Below are 15,329 nucleotides of genomic sequence, written 5' to 3'. Positions count from 1 at the left end.
TGTTCCCTTCTACATGAAAAAGACAGATAATACCTGTTTTCCGGGGAGTAGGTTGCGGGGGTGTCTTGTCGGAATTAAAAGGATGTGCTGTTCTGACTTCAGTGGTGCAGGATTGATGCCGTCAATGCCCATAGAGCTCTTTTCTTTCTTTTGCCAGCAGGATGCCCCAGAAGCTGGGGGATGCAAAGGTGGCATACAAAGGTGACCTTTAGCCTATCCAAGTAGAGTTTCTGTTCCATGCACAGAACAGGGGATTTGAAAATTGCTGCCAAGGTTTATGAAGCACATAACCTACTAGATAAATGTGAAGTAACATTGTTATTACAAAGTGCTCTCCTGTAAGGTTTGGTCATAGCAGGGTCCACAACTTCAGAAGAGATGTTCTTGGAAAATCCCAGAGAGTAAATAAAAGCCTTTTATAAACCAGAAAGGGAAGGGAGCTCTTATTCATTGTGTGAATGTATCTGAACAGGCAAGAAGAAAAACATTAATCTACCCTTTGAAGTTCCTGTTGTAACTGACTGCTGTATGTTCTTTTTGTAGCCTTTTGAAGGAAAGTTGTACAGTGCAAGAGAATATTTTAGGGAGTAAAAGAGATGATTGGGAATGTTGCTGTGTCCTTTACCAGGAAGGTACGTAGGAGGGAGAGTGTGTGCAAAGGGTGCGAGCACACCCCCTACCCTTGGCAAGGGTGACAGGTATAAAGGGTAACAGAGAGGTAGCCATATTAGTCTGTACTCTAACAAAACAATACAGCAGAAATGTAGCACTTTAAAGACCAACATAATGATTTATTCGGTGATGAGCTTTCATGTCAGACCCACTTCGTCAGATCAATTGCATTACCAGTACAGAGTGACATTTATAAGTACAGAGGAACGAAAAAAATTGTAACACAAACTGATAAATCAAGTACATAGGACTGAAGGAAGGGGGTGAGGGGTAGGGGATGTTAAGTGTCTTGCCTGAGATAATTATGAACATCAAAGGAAGGGAAGCAGCTCTTGAAATGCCTGAGGTAATTGTTGTCTCTGTTCATATCAAGTATTAATGTGTTGAATTTGAATATGAATTCCAGTTCACAACTTTCTCTATGTAATCTGTTTTTAAAGTCGTCTTGTTCTAAGACACAAGTTCACAGGTCTTTAAAAGAATGCCACACTCCACTGAAGTGTTCACTGACCGGCTTACATGTATTGAGATTCCTGATGTTTGCTCTGTGTCCATTCATTCTTTGGTGAAGAGTTTGCCCAGCCTGCCAACGTACATTGTATAGGGGCATTGTTGGCACATAATGGCATATATAATATTGGTCGAAGTACATGAGAATGTGCCCTTGATCTTGTAACTAACATGGTTAGGTCTAGTGATGGTATCCCCAGAATAAATATGTGGACAAAGTTGGCAGTGGGGTTTGTTGCAAGGAAAAGTTCGAGGAATAATATTACTGTGGTGTAGCTAGTAGCTAGCTGATTGCTAGTGATAATCTATCTCAGGTTAGGAGGTTGTGTACAGGAGAGGACAGGCCTGTCACCTAGAGCCTTCTGGAGTGCAGCATCATGATCTAGAATAGGTTGAAGGTTTTTAATGATGCATTGCAGGGGTTTGAGCTGGGGGTGATAGGTGATGACAGGTGGTGTACTGTTAGTGATCTGTTGCTGAGGTATTAAGGGCAAGGCCAGCCCTGGGTCTCACTGCTCAACTATTCCCCGCTTCCTATGCATATTCTGACAGTCCTGAAGGCTCACACAGCAGCACCTTTCAGACTCAGGACTCTTCCTCTGAAGGTGGCTCTGTTAACTTAAGGGAGAACCCTTCCAGCTTGTCAGACTTATTTGCATAACACAGAACCTGTGAAAGAGCTATTAAGTGGCAACTGCAAGCATTTAACTGGCATGTGCAAACAGTTGTGTATTGTGTCCACAAGACCTTAGTTTTAAAATTTGCTTTAAATATTTTATTAGTTTGTGGCTGAAGCTTCTAAAATCACATCTCCAAAATCCAAATAGATATTTGGGTGTACAATCTGAGTGTTCAGCTTTAGCCTTAAATTCTTGGATTGTCGACAGTTTTTTAAAATAAATTCTTCAAAGGACCATCCAGATCTAAAATCAGTGGCCAGGTAAGATAACTTGGCTCCTGGGTCATCTCCATCTCCCCCACAACACCGTACTCTAATCCCCACTCCCTGACCCCCTCATGCACCTCAACCCTGACTCCTGCACCCCTACATCCCTGAGCCTCCCAGAATCCATCCCATAATTATTTGGAGCACAGGTTCAACATCTTAAATCTGTTGCTCTCATCCAGCAGCATCTGTGGTCCAGATTGTCTGGAGGCTGGGGCCAGAGCTGAAGTTGGCAGCCTGACGCAGGTCAGAGGCGGAGCCTGTGCTGGCCCTGCTGCAGCACAGGGGGAAGTGGGGGGTTGCAGAGGGTTTCAGAGCCCCGTCAAAGTGTGGGGGTGGGTCTGGAGTCAACACTGGAGCTTCCTGCAGCGTGGGACTGGGGCCAGAGCCCCATGGCAGCCCATGCAAGTACAGAGTTCCTGGAGAGCGGGAGGCTGGGGCTGCCTGAAGCAGAAGCTCTGGACCTCCTTTGGTCCAGCAAATTCAGTCATTTGGGACCTATGGACTGTCTACAACATATATTTATATCTGTTTTTTGTTCAGACCAGTGGTGAACATCCATGTACTACCTCAGTATTGGTGTTATACATAAGAAATTTTAACCCACCCAAAAGAAAGTTCAGCCCATCCATGGATGTGTATTCATAGAGGGAACATTGCTCTCCTGCCCTGTGCACCATCAGGAGAGCCCCAGTGCATGTGTGGGGCTGGGGGCAGATAGGAGAGCACTGGGTATGAGGCAGTGAGGACTGGCTAGTAGGAGGGGGAGAAAAGTAGGGCAGTGGGAGGATGCTGGGTGGCAGGGGAAGAGCAGGGGTTGCCTGCCTGGAGGGAGAGTAAGATGGGGGCAGGGAAGGGCCAGCTGGAGAACTGAGGTGGAGGAAGAGGAGCAGGGGGCCCTCTGTGGGGAGGGAGTTGTCCTTATTTACCAAAAAAATAAAAAGCATCTCCACCCAGAAATTTCTGCTTACAGGCCTGTTTACTGTGATTAGTTTTTAGAAACCCTCATCATACCAGTTAAGACTATGTTGGCACCATCAGCTTGGTTTTCTATTTAGCATATTTGGAATCTCATTCTTTCATTTTGACAGTATCAACCTGTGTAGTAGTTGAGGCCTGTCCAAGTCTGCAGAGGTAGGAAAGAAGCCACTGATAAATGCAAAGGAAGGTAAGTGGTACCTTCCTCTTTTGCACATGGTGTTCTTTGCATAGGACCACTGATTTGGCACAGGACATGAGTTCACATTTGGCTTTTATATATTTTTAAGGCTAGAAGAGACAATGATGATCTTGTCTAAGTGCCTGTTTAAAACAAGCCAACAAGCCACACCCAGCAATTTCTGCATCAAACCCCTACTTCTGTTTCAGTAGAGCATTTCTTTTAGCAAGCCATCCAGTGTGGATTTAAGACTGTAAGTAACACCATGTCCCTCGCTAAATTATTCCAAATGTATAATGAGCTTCACTCTTAAACTCAAACTTATTTTTAGTCTGAATTTGTCCAGCTTCAATTTCCAACCATTGGCTCAAACCATCCCATAGACTTTTGGAACAAAAATGGAACACCACCCTCTCAGCTGTCCCTTACAATTAAATTTTGGTGACTCATTCTGGGTGGATTTGGCCCCGTATATACTTCATAAATAATCATGTTTTAAAATGGTTGTCTAAAACTCCATCTTCCTGACATTTTTAAGTGAGTCAATTGACTTGCTTATCCAACAGTTAAAAGTTGCGTTGATTAAACCTACAGTGTTCAAGCAACCTGGATAAAAGAAACTGGTGAAATGTGGCTAATTGTTTGTGTTTCAGTTATCTCAAGCAGACTATGAAGTCAGAACTTCATTAAGATGAGCAGAAACATTCCCAGCACTTTGGGTGGCATTGCTTGTTTGGGCTGAGGTCAGCTTTTATGAGCCAGCAATGCACTGGGAGAATGACCAGAAACTTAACTAGCTTTCATAATCACAGAGGCAGCTGTGTTAGTCTGTATCTTCAAGAACAACAAGAAGTCCTGTGGCACCTTGTAGACTAACAGATATTTTGGACAGTAACAGAGAGAAAGCCGTGCTAATCTATATACTATCAAAACAAAAAAAGCAGTCCAGCAGCACTTGAAAGACTAACAGAATAATTTATTAAGTGATGAGCTTTCATGGGAGAGACCCACTTCTTCAGATCATAGCCATGCCAGACAACCTCCCAACCTTATGAGGATTCTCACCCACAACCACAGTTTATACCACAGGAACATCAGTCCTGGAACTTTTCTTTGCAACAAAGGCCATTGCAAGCTTTGTCCACATATCTTTTCTGGAGATACCGTCACTGGACCTAACCAGCTTTGTCATGATCATGAGGGTTAGCCAGCAGCCTGGGAGTAAAAGGGTTAACCTCCTTAGCCAGGTGGGATTGGCCTATAGGAATGTAGGTGAGAATTGAAATTTTTTTTTTGGTCCTCCCTTTTTCTGTCCTCTGTTTCTTCTTCTTTCCAGCCATGAGGGAGACAGACACAGAATATCTCCCTCCAAGAACAGGCCCTCCCATCTTCTGTAAGTAGGGTAAAGTTTAGATAAGTCCGTTAGGCTTTATTGTTTTATGGTTTGGGAAGTGGGATCTGATGTCTGTGCACTTTTTAGAAATGTTCTTTTACTCTCCTTGTAACTAAGTTCTAGGCCCAAGGTGGAGACTCCCCATGTGTTTTACTTTGTGACTCTTCCATCTAGTCATGAGGCTTGCAATATGAATATTGTTGTAATAATAAAAGTTCTCTTTTTCTTTTTATTAATCTGGTATTGCTTTATGTTTGTGTCCTGGTTTTTTACTTTTGGGGCTGAGATTTCCCAAGTAGTCTCTCCCTGGTTTCCTTATTATTACTTGGGTGGTGGCAGTGAATGTTATCCCCAAAATCTAAGATTTTTAGGATTTTGGGGGGGAAGTTATTCCAAAACCTGGTAGATAAGGTTTTGGAGGTACTGTTGCTGGCCCCCACTTCTGAATTTGTCTTGCTAGAGTGGGGAAGGAAGTTCTCCTTGCAACAAAGCCCGTTACCAGCTTTGTCCATGTATCTATTCTGGAGATACCATCACTGGACCTAAACAGCTTATTCATGGAATCACGGGCACATTCTCATGTTCCTCAACTAACATCATATATACCATCATGTGCCAACAATGCCCAGATGCCTTGTATATTGGACAGACTTCAAACTCTCTTTGACAAAGAATTAATGAGCACAAAACAGACATAAAAACACTCCTAATCCACAAACAAGTCAGCCAGCGTTTTAATGGAGTGGGCCATTCTGTTAATGACCTGAAGGTTTGTGTTTTACTGAAGAGGAATTTTCACACTACTTTGGAAAGAGAGGCTGCTGAACTTTTTATATTCAAATTCAACACATTAACACGTGGTTTGAACTGGGATGGGGATTTTTTAGGTCGCTATCGGGGCTTTTTTGCATACTTGACTTAATCTAATTCTTGACTCTCCCCCCATCCTCCTTCCCCTCTACTCTCTGATTTGCTCACTTTGATAATATTTTTTCTGATTTGTCAACCTTGATTACTATTTTTTGGTTCTCTGTGCCCTAAATATTGAGTCTGTTCTGGTGTGGCTATGATCTGGAGAAGTGGGTCTGTCCCACGAAAGCTGATCTAATAAATTATTCTGTTAGTCTTTAAAGTGCTACTAAACTGCTTTTTTGTTTTGATAGATATTTTGGAGCATAAGCTTTCTTGGGCAAAGACCCGCTTCATCAGATGCATTTGATGAAGTGGTTCTTTGCCCACGAAATCTTATGCTCCAAAATATCTGTTAGTCTATAAGATGCCACAGGACTTCTTGTTGTTCTAGTTTTCATAATGAGCATATACATTGTACTGGAGAACAACAAGAAGTCTTGTGGCACCTTAGAGAGATCATTCTCTTCTCCCCTCACACCCAAAAAATCCTCTTGTATTTACGGATAAGCTGTCAATGCTCATGTATCATTTATATTGTTTGTTGATCTACTTAGTCACACAATTCAACATCACACTAAGTTACCATTAAAAATTTGTGTTTGCAGAAATTTCTGATTTAACCACAGAAGTGCATTTCAGACAGAATGTTACACAATGTAATCCTGCTCTTTTCTTTCATACATTCTCTATGCAAAAAAAAAGTGTCACTGTACAATATAAATGAGGCTTAAGCAGAATATATGGGCACATCTATAAGAAAAGCCAGATGTCTAGCATCTTATGACTTTTAATGGTTATTTATTTGTGTTTACAGAAGTCTTTAACAAAAGGCTTTAGTGTACAAGACTAATTCAGAAAATATGAGTGTTAAATCAGTAGCTCCATACTGGAGGATAGACTTAAACCCTTTAATCTGTTTGAATTTTATTTTTTTTTTAAATGCAGATAAGAGTTACATTGTCATTTACAGTGCTGGGCTACCTGTACAAGAAAGATATTAGTTATTACAATAAACATCTGACTAGATAAGTTGAGAAACAATGCAAGTAGAAGGTTGGAAACAAATTGAGCATAACCTATTATAACCGGAACCAAAGTGAAGGGTTCTGCCTTTTATATTATTAATTGAATTACAGTAGCAACATTCATAGAGGGTAGAAGTGTTCAGGTTGTACAGAAGTAAGCCCACTCTGGAAGGGCTGATGAGTATAGAGGATAGGTTTGTACTAAACTCGTGTGAACTGGGCAGTCCAATGTAATGAAAATCCACATAAAGTCTAAATATTTCAATGGCATGCAGGGAAGGTAGGAAGGTGAAATCCTACCCCTCCTCAAATCTGGTAAAAGAAGCCAGTGTGCCAACCCTCCAGGTTAGAACTGCACCCTGTGTTTCTTACACAGGGTTTGAATACCACTGGATTCATATTAAGGCAGTTGGCCCCGCTCAGAGCCTACCGCAGGAGACCCTCAAGGAGCATAGAGGGTAAATTTTACTTTTCTCATTCACTCCTAATATGCAGGCTCTTAGTGGATTTCATGACAACAGACAACCCTGCCTGAGACACAGCTATTGCTTTAGCACACACCTGTCCTCTAATCCCTGTCATCATCATGTCAGCCCTGCATACGCTGGCACAGTTCCACAGCTCACAGGAAGCATGGGAGTATAAATCAAAAGCCCCTTCCGGAGTACTAATCCTAGCTCTGCAAATATGTTGTTGTTTGGTCCTAAGGTCTCCGCTTCTCATTGAATATATGTAAAATATTTGAGGCAGAACAGTTACCAAAGCGCATCGTTAATACCTCATTGAGGATCTATACACATTCCTATCCATTTATCTATTCACTGCAGCATGCCTGAGTCTCCTGTTGTTGACAGGAAAAGGAAATCTCCCCACAATACAGTATACTGTATTTTTATTTGGGATTTGTAATAGAATCTAAGAAAAGGTTCTGTGTAAATCAGAAAAAAATCAGTGTGCAAATTGCCATATTATCACAGGGGGCATTTGTCTGAGTGGTATGTGCCCAATGTGTTAGTGTCAGTCATGTCACATGATGAATTTTAAGTTGAATGGTCTAAATCAAGACTTTAGATGTTTCATTTCAGTCAAAAACTTCCAGTGTACAAATTATCTCCAGTACTTGTTGCAAATTGTATGCACATTCAATAAAGAGTTACTCAGTAGCAATTAGAGAATATCAATGTTTTCTAAATGTCTTGGTGCAGAAGTGCAGGCATGTGCCATTCTAAGTGTATATACCTCTCCAGAGCAGTGTTTCTTAAACATGATCTGCAGAACATATGTGTTCCATGAACAACTCACAGGTGTGCTGCGAGCATTTGGAAAAACACACTGATGGTATATATTTTCTGTTGTTAAAACGAGATGAAATGTTACTTCATTACTATGATACCTGATTAGATTCCTTTATTTTGCTTTTGCTGTATACGTTGCTTTTTGTTTGCTTGTTTGTCTTTTGGTCTAAGAACAATTTTTTAAAAAAATTTTCATTAGATGTTCCATATAAAAATATCATTGTTTGGTGTTCCATGTGCTCCAAAAAAAAAAAAAAAAAAAAAGAAACTCATGACTCTGGACATATTTTGCATTATGTGCTCGTTCAAAATATAGCATATGCAAATATGAGGTGCAGATCAACTCTTCAATGAAGACTGTCTATTCTAGTTCCTTTTTTTAATGAAGGATAAAACAAAACTCATATCTGCAGAAGATGATTGTATAGCAGAATCCTGTGGGGAATATCTGTAACTCTCATCAAGTGAAAGCAAAAGGCCAAACTAATTGGCCTTAAAGCCCCATGTTTATGTGGGGCTATCCTGGGCAGCACAGACTGTTGCCAGGAGAAGTGTGGGGGTGAGTGTGTTCTGGGTGGCACTGAGGGCTGCCTGGGGAAAGCTAGCCCCAGGCTTGACCCTTCTGCATGAACCCCTGCCCTGTCAAGGGTATGGAGCCACTCCCCTTCACACACCTTGCCTAGGGGCCCAGAAAGTCCATTGCCCCCACCCCCTTGCGCATATTCACTTGTGTTGAGGAGTTGGGCTTTACAGAAAATTTAGTTGTTGTGTGAGCCACGGTAAAACAGAAGAGTTGGTAATGATGAATGCTGTTTATTTTAGCTGTAAACATGAGGATATACAGCCATGAACAATAAGCCTTGTAGGATTATAGAGAAGAAATCTTCTTAGAGAATCTTGATTGCTGACCCTGATGGAATTACAAAGTTAGCAGACAAAGGAAACAAAATAGATTTCATATCTGGCTTTTAATCAAGTCTCTAATATTGTCTTTTTCAAAAACCAGTTGGGTAAAACAAAGCTGGTAAAGGGTGATATTTTGCTTTCCTGGCTATAAGAAGTTTATTTAAAATGATGACAAAATAGATATATTGGAGATCTTGACAGATATTTTAGCTGTTACTAAATCAATTACAGGTTTGTTTAAAAATTGTGAATTCCAGTAAGTTTGTAAGAAAGATATATACACTTTGCACATGTGCTACCAGATATGTGCAAGTATCTTGTCAAACAGGTACTTAGCTTACCAAATGCTGGCTCAAAACATCTGGTAGTACAGATAAATAAGAGAGACATACGTGCATATCAGCAAAGTTACTAAAATCAGGCCCTGAAAGTATAATCGTTTTCCAGTTAATTGATAAGCTGAATAGTAACAAGTCTCCAGGACCAGACGGCATTCACCCAAGGGTTCTGAAAGAACTCAAATGTGAAATTGCGGAGTTATTAACAGTGGTTTGTAACCTATCCTTTAAATCCACTTTGGTACCAAATGACTGGAAGACGGCCAATATAACGCCAATATTTAAAAAAGGCTCTAGAGGAGACCCTGGCAATTATAGACCAATAAGTTTAACATCAGTACCAGGCAAATTAGTAGAAACACTAGTAAAGAATAAAATTGCAAGGCACGTAGAAGAGCACGAATTGTTGGGCAAAAGTCAGCGTGGTTTCTGCAGAGGGAAGTCGTGTCTAACTAATCTATTAGAATTCTTTGAAGGGGTTAATAAACATGCGGACAAGGGGCACCCAGTGGACATAATATACCTAGATTTCCAGAAAGCCTTTGACACGGTCCCAGACCAAAGGCTTTTATGTAAATTAGGTGGTCATGGGATAGGAGGAAAGATCCTTTCATGGATCGGGAATTGGTTAAAAGACAGAAAACAAAGCGTGGGAATAAATGGTAAATTTTCACAATGGAGGAGGGTAACTAGTGGTGTTCCCCAGGGGTCAGTCCTGGGACCGATCCTGTTCAACTTGTTCATCAATGATCTAGAAAATGAGGTAAGCAGTGAGGTGGCAAAGTTTGCAGATGACACCAAGTTGTTCAGGACAGTCAAAACCAAAACAGATTGTGAAGAACTACAAAAAGATCTCAGCAAACTGAGTGATTGGGCAGCAAAATGGCAAATGAAATTTAATGTGGGTAAGTGTAAGGTAATGCATGTTGGAAAAAATAACCCAAATTACACGTACTACATGATGGGGTCAAATTTAGCTACGACAGATCAGGAAAGGGATCTTGGAGTTATAGTGGATAGTTCTCTGAAGACATCCACGCAGGTGTGCAGCGGCAGTTAGTAAGGCAAATAGGATGTTAGGAATTATTAAAAAAGGGATCGATAATAAGACAAAAGATATCATACTTCCCCTATATAAAACTATGGTACGCCCACATCTTGAGTACTGCGTGCAGATGTGGTCTCCTCACCTCAAAAAAGATATATAGGCATTAGGAAAGGTTCAGAAAAGGGCGACTAAGATGATTAGGGGCTTGGAACGGGTCCCATATGGGGCGAGGCTAGAGAGACTGGGACTTTTCAGTTTGGAAAAGAGGCGATTGAGGGGTGATATGATAGAGGTATATAAAATCATGAATGGTGTGGAGAAAGTGAATATAGAAAAATTATTTACCTTTTCCCATAATACAAGAACTAGGGGACACCAAATTAAATTGATGGGTAGTAGGTTCAAAACTAATAAAAGGAAATTTTTCTTCACACAGCGCACAGTCAACCTGTGGAACTCCTTGCCGGAGGAGGCTGTGAAGGCCAGGACTCTATTAGGGTTTAAAAAAGAGCTTGATAAATTTTTGCAGGTTAGGTCCATAAATGGCTATTAGCCAGGGATAAAGTATGGTGCCCTAGCCTTCAGAACAAGGGCAGGAGATGGATGGCAGGAGATAAATCACTTGATCATTGTCTTCTGTTCTCCTTCTCTGGGGCACCTGGCATTGGCCACCATCGGCAGATGGGATGCTGGGCTGGATGGACCTTTGGTCTGACCCAGTATGGCCATTCTTATGTTCATGTATTTTCCTGAAATTTTAAATACTTCAGAATACTAAAATGTGTTTTTCTCTCTTTTAAACAGCAAAATTTGGAGAATAACCTCACAAGCCTCATTAAGAGGAATACTGAACTGGAAACTCTTTTGGCTAAACTCATTCAAACCTGCCAACATGTGGAAGTGAGTATTGAGCTATGTTTAAAATACTTGATACCTAAAACATTTATTTGCAGCCAGTGCTTATATGCACTTCAGAAATCCTTTAGCTTCTAGGAATTCTGGAGGAACTTCCAAGAAGGTCAGATAGAATCAAAACAGAATGAATACAAATGCTTAACCTAAACCACTGACTGCTGGTAAATTGTGTAGTCAATTGCTAGACCACATTTTGTTCCATTTTGAATTACAGTCAAGAGGCCAAGTAACCGATGTCAGTCAGGTTTATTGCTCTGATACATTAATAATACCAAGCAGGAAAAAGTTTCTATGTGGTCTGAATCTCCAGGAAGCTAGCTCACGCTGTGGTGTTAAATTTGCCTTGTACAGAAGGTGTGATCCTAAAGTTGCACATCTCAGCAAATATTTGTGCAATGACTTTACAAGTTATCCATCCCTTTATCCATCACTAAAGTCCAATCTGTCAGTTTGTTCAGGTTCCCCAACTTGTTCTGTTCCTTCCTTATCTTTTGTTTTGGATTCTTGCATTCTGGGTACTGATCTGTGAAGGTACTTCCCCAGCTTGTACTGAGACACAGAACAAATATACAATCATCTCTCAGTATGCATGATTTCGATTTGCACTTAACTCACATTAACACAAGTTAAGTGCAAATCAAAAGCACTCCAGGACCCGACTCCCCTGGTGGACGGACAGCCACTGTGGCAGGGCTTCTCGCCTGCTTCCCCTATCTGGGAAGAAGCTGCACCACACCAACCATCTGCCTGCCCAGCTCCCCTATCTGGTGGAAGCCAGGTAGGCAGACAACCACACCACTGCGGATGCCTGTCCCCTGGCTTCTCTCGGCTGGGGGAAGCCCAGTGGGAAGACAGCTGTGTCACTGCAGCTTCTCCCTGGCTTCTCCCAGCTGGAAGAAGCCATACCTGGCTCCCAAAGTGGCGGGAGGCAGGAAACTGACCAACACTGGTGCTGGTCAGTTTCCTGGCTCCTACTGGCAGAGGGGATCTGTGAGCCAGGCTGCTGCCTGATCCCCAACTTGTCTCCTCTCTCTGGTACCAAGAAACCGACCAGGGCTGGTGCCCTCATCAATTTCCTGGCTTCCACACATTACATGGGAGATTAGATTTATGTGGGGTTTATGAGAATGCAACCCCCGCATAAGCTGGGGTTCTACTGTGTCTTGATTTTAACAAGTTTACTGTCTGCTTATACCAAATGTGTTCTTCAGCAAATGCAAGGAGTTGTGAGGTACATAGCATTAGTGAACAGGACCGTGGTGTGGGCCAGTGAAAGCTATGTCACTGTTATAATATTTGTTCTTGATATGTATATGGTGTGGGTAATAACATAGTATTAATATGATATGCATTTATATACTAGCCAGCATATACAGTACTAGTTAACACTGACGAACTTGCAGGTATTTTTTCTAGCAAAATACTCTCCTGATGCATCTGTCCTTCTCCACAGACTTGGTGGAGGAAAAGAACTCCTTCCCATTCCCTGTCAATGAGTTACACAGTTACCATTATATTTATGGGAAATATAAATAAATATATTTACAATGTATTTTATAAATATAATGGCTAACACTACATTTACTGAACACCTGATTCTCTTTATCATTTTGATCCCCATAACATTTATGTAAGGTAGAGAAGTGCTATTATCCCCATTTTATTGATAGGACATTGAGTGACATGACCAAGGTTACCCAGAAAGGCAAAGGATTTGAACACAGATTTCTGAAGTTCTAGGCCAGTGCCCTAACCACTGGATCATCCTTTAGACGTAGTTGTGCAGTTGTGGAAAAGCTGAATTCAACTGACAAAACTCAGGCTTTAAGGGCAGAGAAGACCATCATTGTTATCTTGTCTGACCTCCTTCCCTGCTTTCCTCCTTGCTCCATAAGATAGTAATTTTCTACTGTTTTTTGGAAGCAAATTAAAATAATCATATGCTAGCTCATCTACACTGATTGGCACATGAGGGGCAGAGTGGAGGCATGGCTCCAGAGTGGGGAACTCTGAAGAGCAAGTCACAGTTATCCATAGCAATGTGCCCCTGAGCGGAGGGATTTGTGTCCGGACCTTCTATGAAGGTGCACAGTATTGTAGGAGGAAAGTTCCCTGGAAACATGGAGAGATACATAGCTTACACAGCTGGAAGGGACCATGAGGAGTCATCAAGTCCAGTCCCCTGCACTCACAGCACATCCTATCACCAGCCCTAACAGATTTTTTTTTTTAAATCTAACCTGCCCCAGGCTCTTGAAGGGCCCCCTCAAGGATTGAATTCACAGCCCGGGAATTACAAGGCCAGTGCTCCAGCCACTGACCTCTCCTCCCCACCAGATGCATGCCACCTCTTCCAAACAAGAGGAAGTTGCAAGAGCATTGCTTGCTGGCTTCTCAAACCATTTCCAAAGCAAAACGAAAAAGCAGTCCTGTAGCATGGCTGCTTTTTGTTTTGATAGAATACAGACTAACATGGCTATCTCCTTGTCACCTTTCCAAAGCAGTTTCAGAAGCATAAACTTGCTGTATGCTAATTATAAACTTGATCCCTCACCCCCCCTTTTCTGCAGCAGGTCATATTCCCAGTACAACACTCTCTCTTATTTGAATTCTAGTGGATGAAAGAATGTCTGTCAAACCATTCTTAAAGCCGCAGGGAGCCTGGGAAACCCTGTGGCAGGAAGCTGAAACTGTGGAAGCAGCAGAGCTACAGACAGCAGTTCCCTACACCCTCACAGCCACTCCCTACACCAGTAGTTCCCAAACTTTTTGGCATCACAGCCCCCTTTTGATTTTTGAGAAACCCTCACGCCCCCTCCCCCCCCTTTTTTTACCACTGGCCAGCCACTCCAGCTGCCTGTGAGAGGCCTGCCTGAGCCTCCCCTTCCCCCCAAGGCAAGGCACCATCAGCCCCTCATCAAACCCCATTCTCCTCCTCCACCCCAAACCACACGCACTCACCTTTGCAGAAAGCAGCCAGCTTCACATGAACCTTCACCAGTTGCCTGCTTTTTATTGTGGCTGTGCCAGGTTTCCCACATAAAATGGCAAGGCTGAGAGCCAGAAGCAAGGGCTGGCTTTTTCTTTGTGTGGGAGGAGTCACTGGGGGTGGTGGGTTGCCTTGCCCCCCCCCCCGAATTTGTTCAAGCCCCTCAGTTTGGTAAACCATGCCCTACACCACCGCAGCAGCATTGTAGAACATCAGTGAAGATGCTCTGAGTCCATAGAAGACAGGTGTCCTGTCAGCATAGCTAATCTACCTCCCAATGAGGTGGTAGCCAGGATGGCAGGAAAAGGTGTAGGACTGCTGCATGAGGCATTAGGTCAGTGTAACTACCTGCCCCGGGGTGGGGATTTTTCACACACCTGAGCAATGTGTTTCTGTGTTCTTCAGTGTGCTACAAATTCTAAGCTTTTGGTGTTTTTAAATACCAACTCTTTCTGCTGTAAAGATACAGCTGCCACACTGCAGACAGCTGTGATGCTACCTCCTTGATCTCAGTTCTACAGTCTTCTCCAGACAAAAAGCAGCAGCTGCAAAGTCAGGAACTCATTTCTTCCCCAGCCAGTTCATCTAATTAGCATATAAATTAGCTCAGTATTAAAAGATGTGCCTGAATCACAATCCCAGATCCAAGCACCACTGAAATTTGGACAGTTTTGGATCTGGCTATAAACTTAACAGCTGTCCTTCGTTATCCATAAAGGATCCAGCTGTGACAGACTTGCAACATCTGGGACAAACCTTATAAAAATAAGAATAAACTTTATGGGGAAGTTGGATAAACCATTCTGAATGAGGTTTCATACCTTTAGGGCATGGTGTTAAAAAGGCGGTTGTATATGAGGTCTTGTGGAACTGTATGTGACTTCTTCTTGGAAGAGGGGGATGCTATTATAATTCCTCTGATAATCAACCTCTTTGAAGCCATCCCCTGAAGAGATTCATGTGTATATAGTTCAGACAGGATTCTTCAGGAAACAACAGCCAATGAAAAGGTGTTTGGATAAATAGTCTGGTTGTAAACTGACTCAGAGCCTTCTTGCAGATCTAGCAAATGGACAGGAACTCTGGTCCATAAAGGGCTCCAGGTCTTCAGTTAAGAGTTGTAAGGACTAGGCCTACCGAGGTCCCATGACACAGGTGGTTGTTCGGAGCTGAAGTTCAGTGACGAGCTTATAATCATGAGGAAACCCCTTGGGTGGGGTC

The 15,329-nt window shown here is 42.2% G+C and overlaps 1 protein-coding gene across 3 annotated transcripts in view; it reads left to right on the top strand.

Moving 5' to 3' along the window:
- MID1 (midline 1) overlaps positions 1–15,329 on the top strand; it is a 388,661-nt gene that overhangs the window by 305,287 nt on the left and 68,045 nt on the right. For all 3 annotated transcript variants that reach the window (XM_074992785.1, XM_074992774.1, XM_074992794.1), the window contains exon 3: positions 11,009–11,104. In XM_074992785.1, coding sequence (XP_074848886.1) covers positions 11,009–11,104 — 96 coding nt within the window. The remainder of the gene's footprint in view (positions 1–11,008; positions 11,105–15,329) is intronic.

The sequence above is a fragment of the Carettochelys insculpta genome, chromosome 1 (assembly GCF_033958435.1).
Source record: "Carettochelys insculpta isolate YL-2023 chromosome 1, ASM3395843v1, whole genome shotgun sequence".
Taxonomy (NCBI): domain Eukaryota; kingdom Metazoa; phylum Chordata; order Testudines; family Carettochelyidae; genus Carettochelys; species Carettochelys insculpta.
Note: the sequence above shows the minus strand (reverse complement) of the source record. Positions and strands in the feature narration are given on the sequence as shown.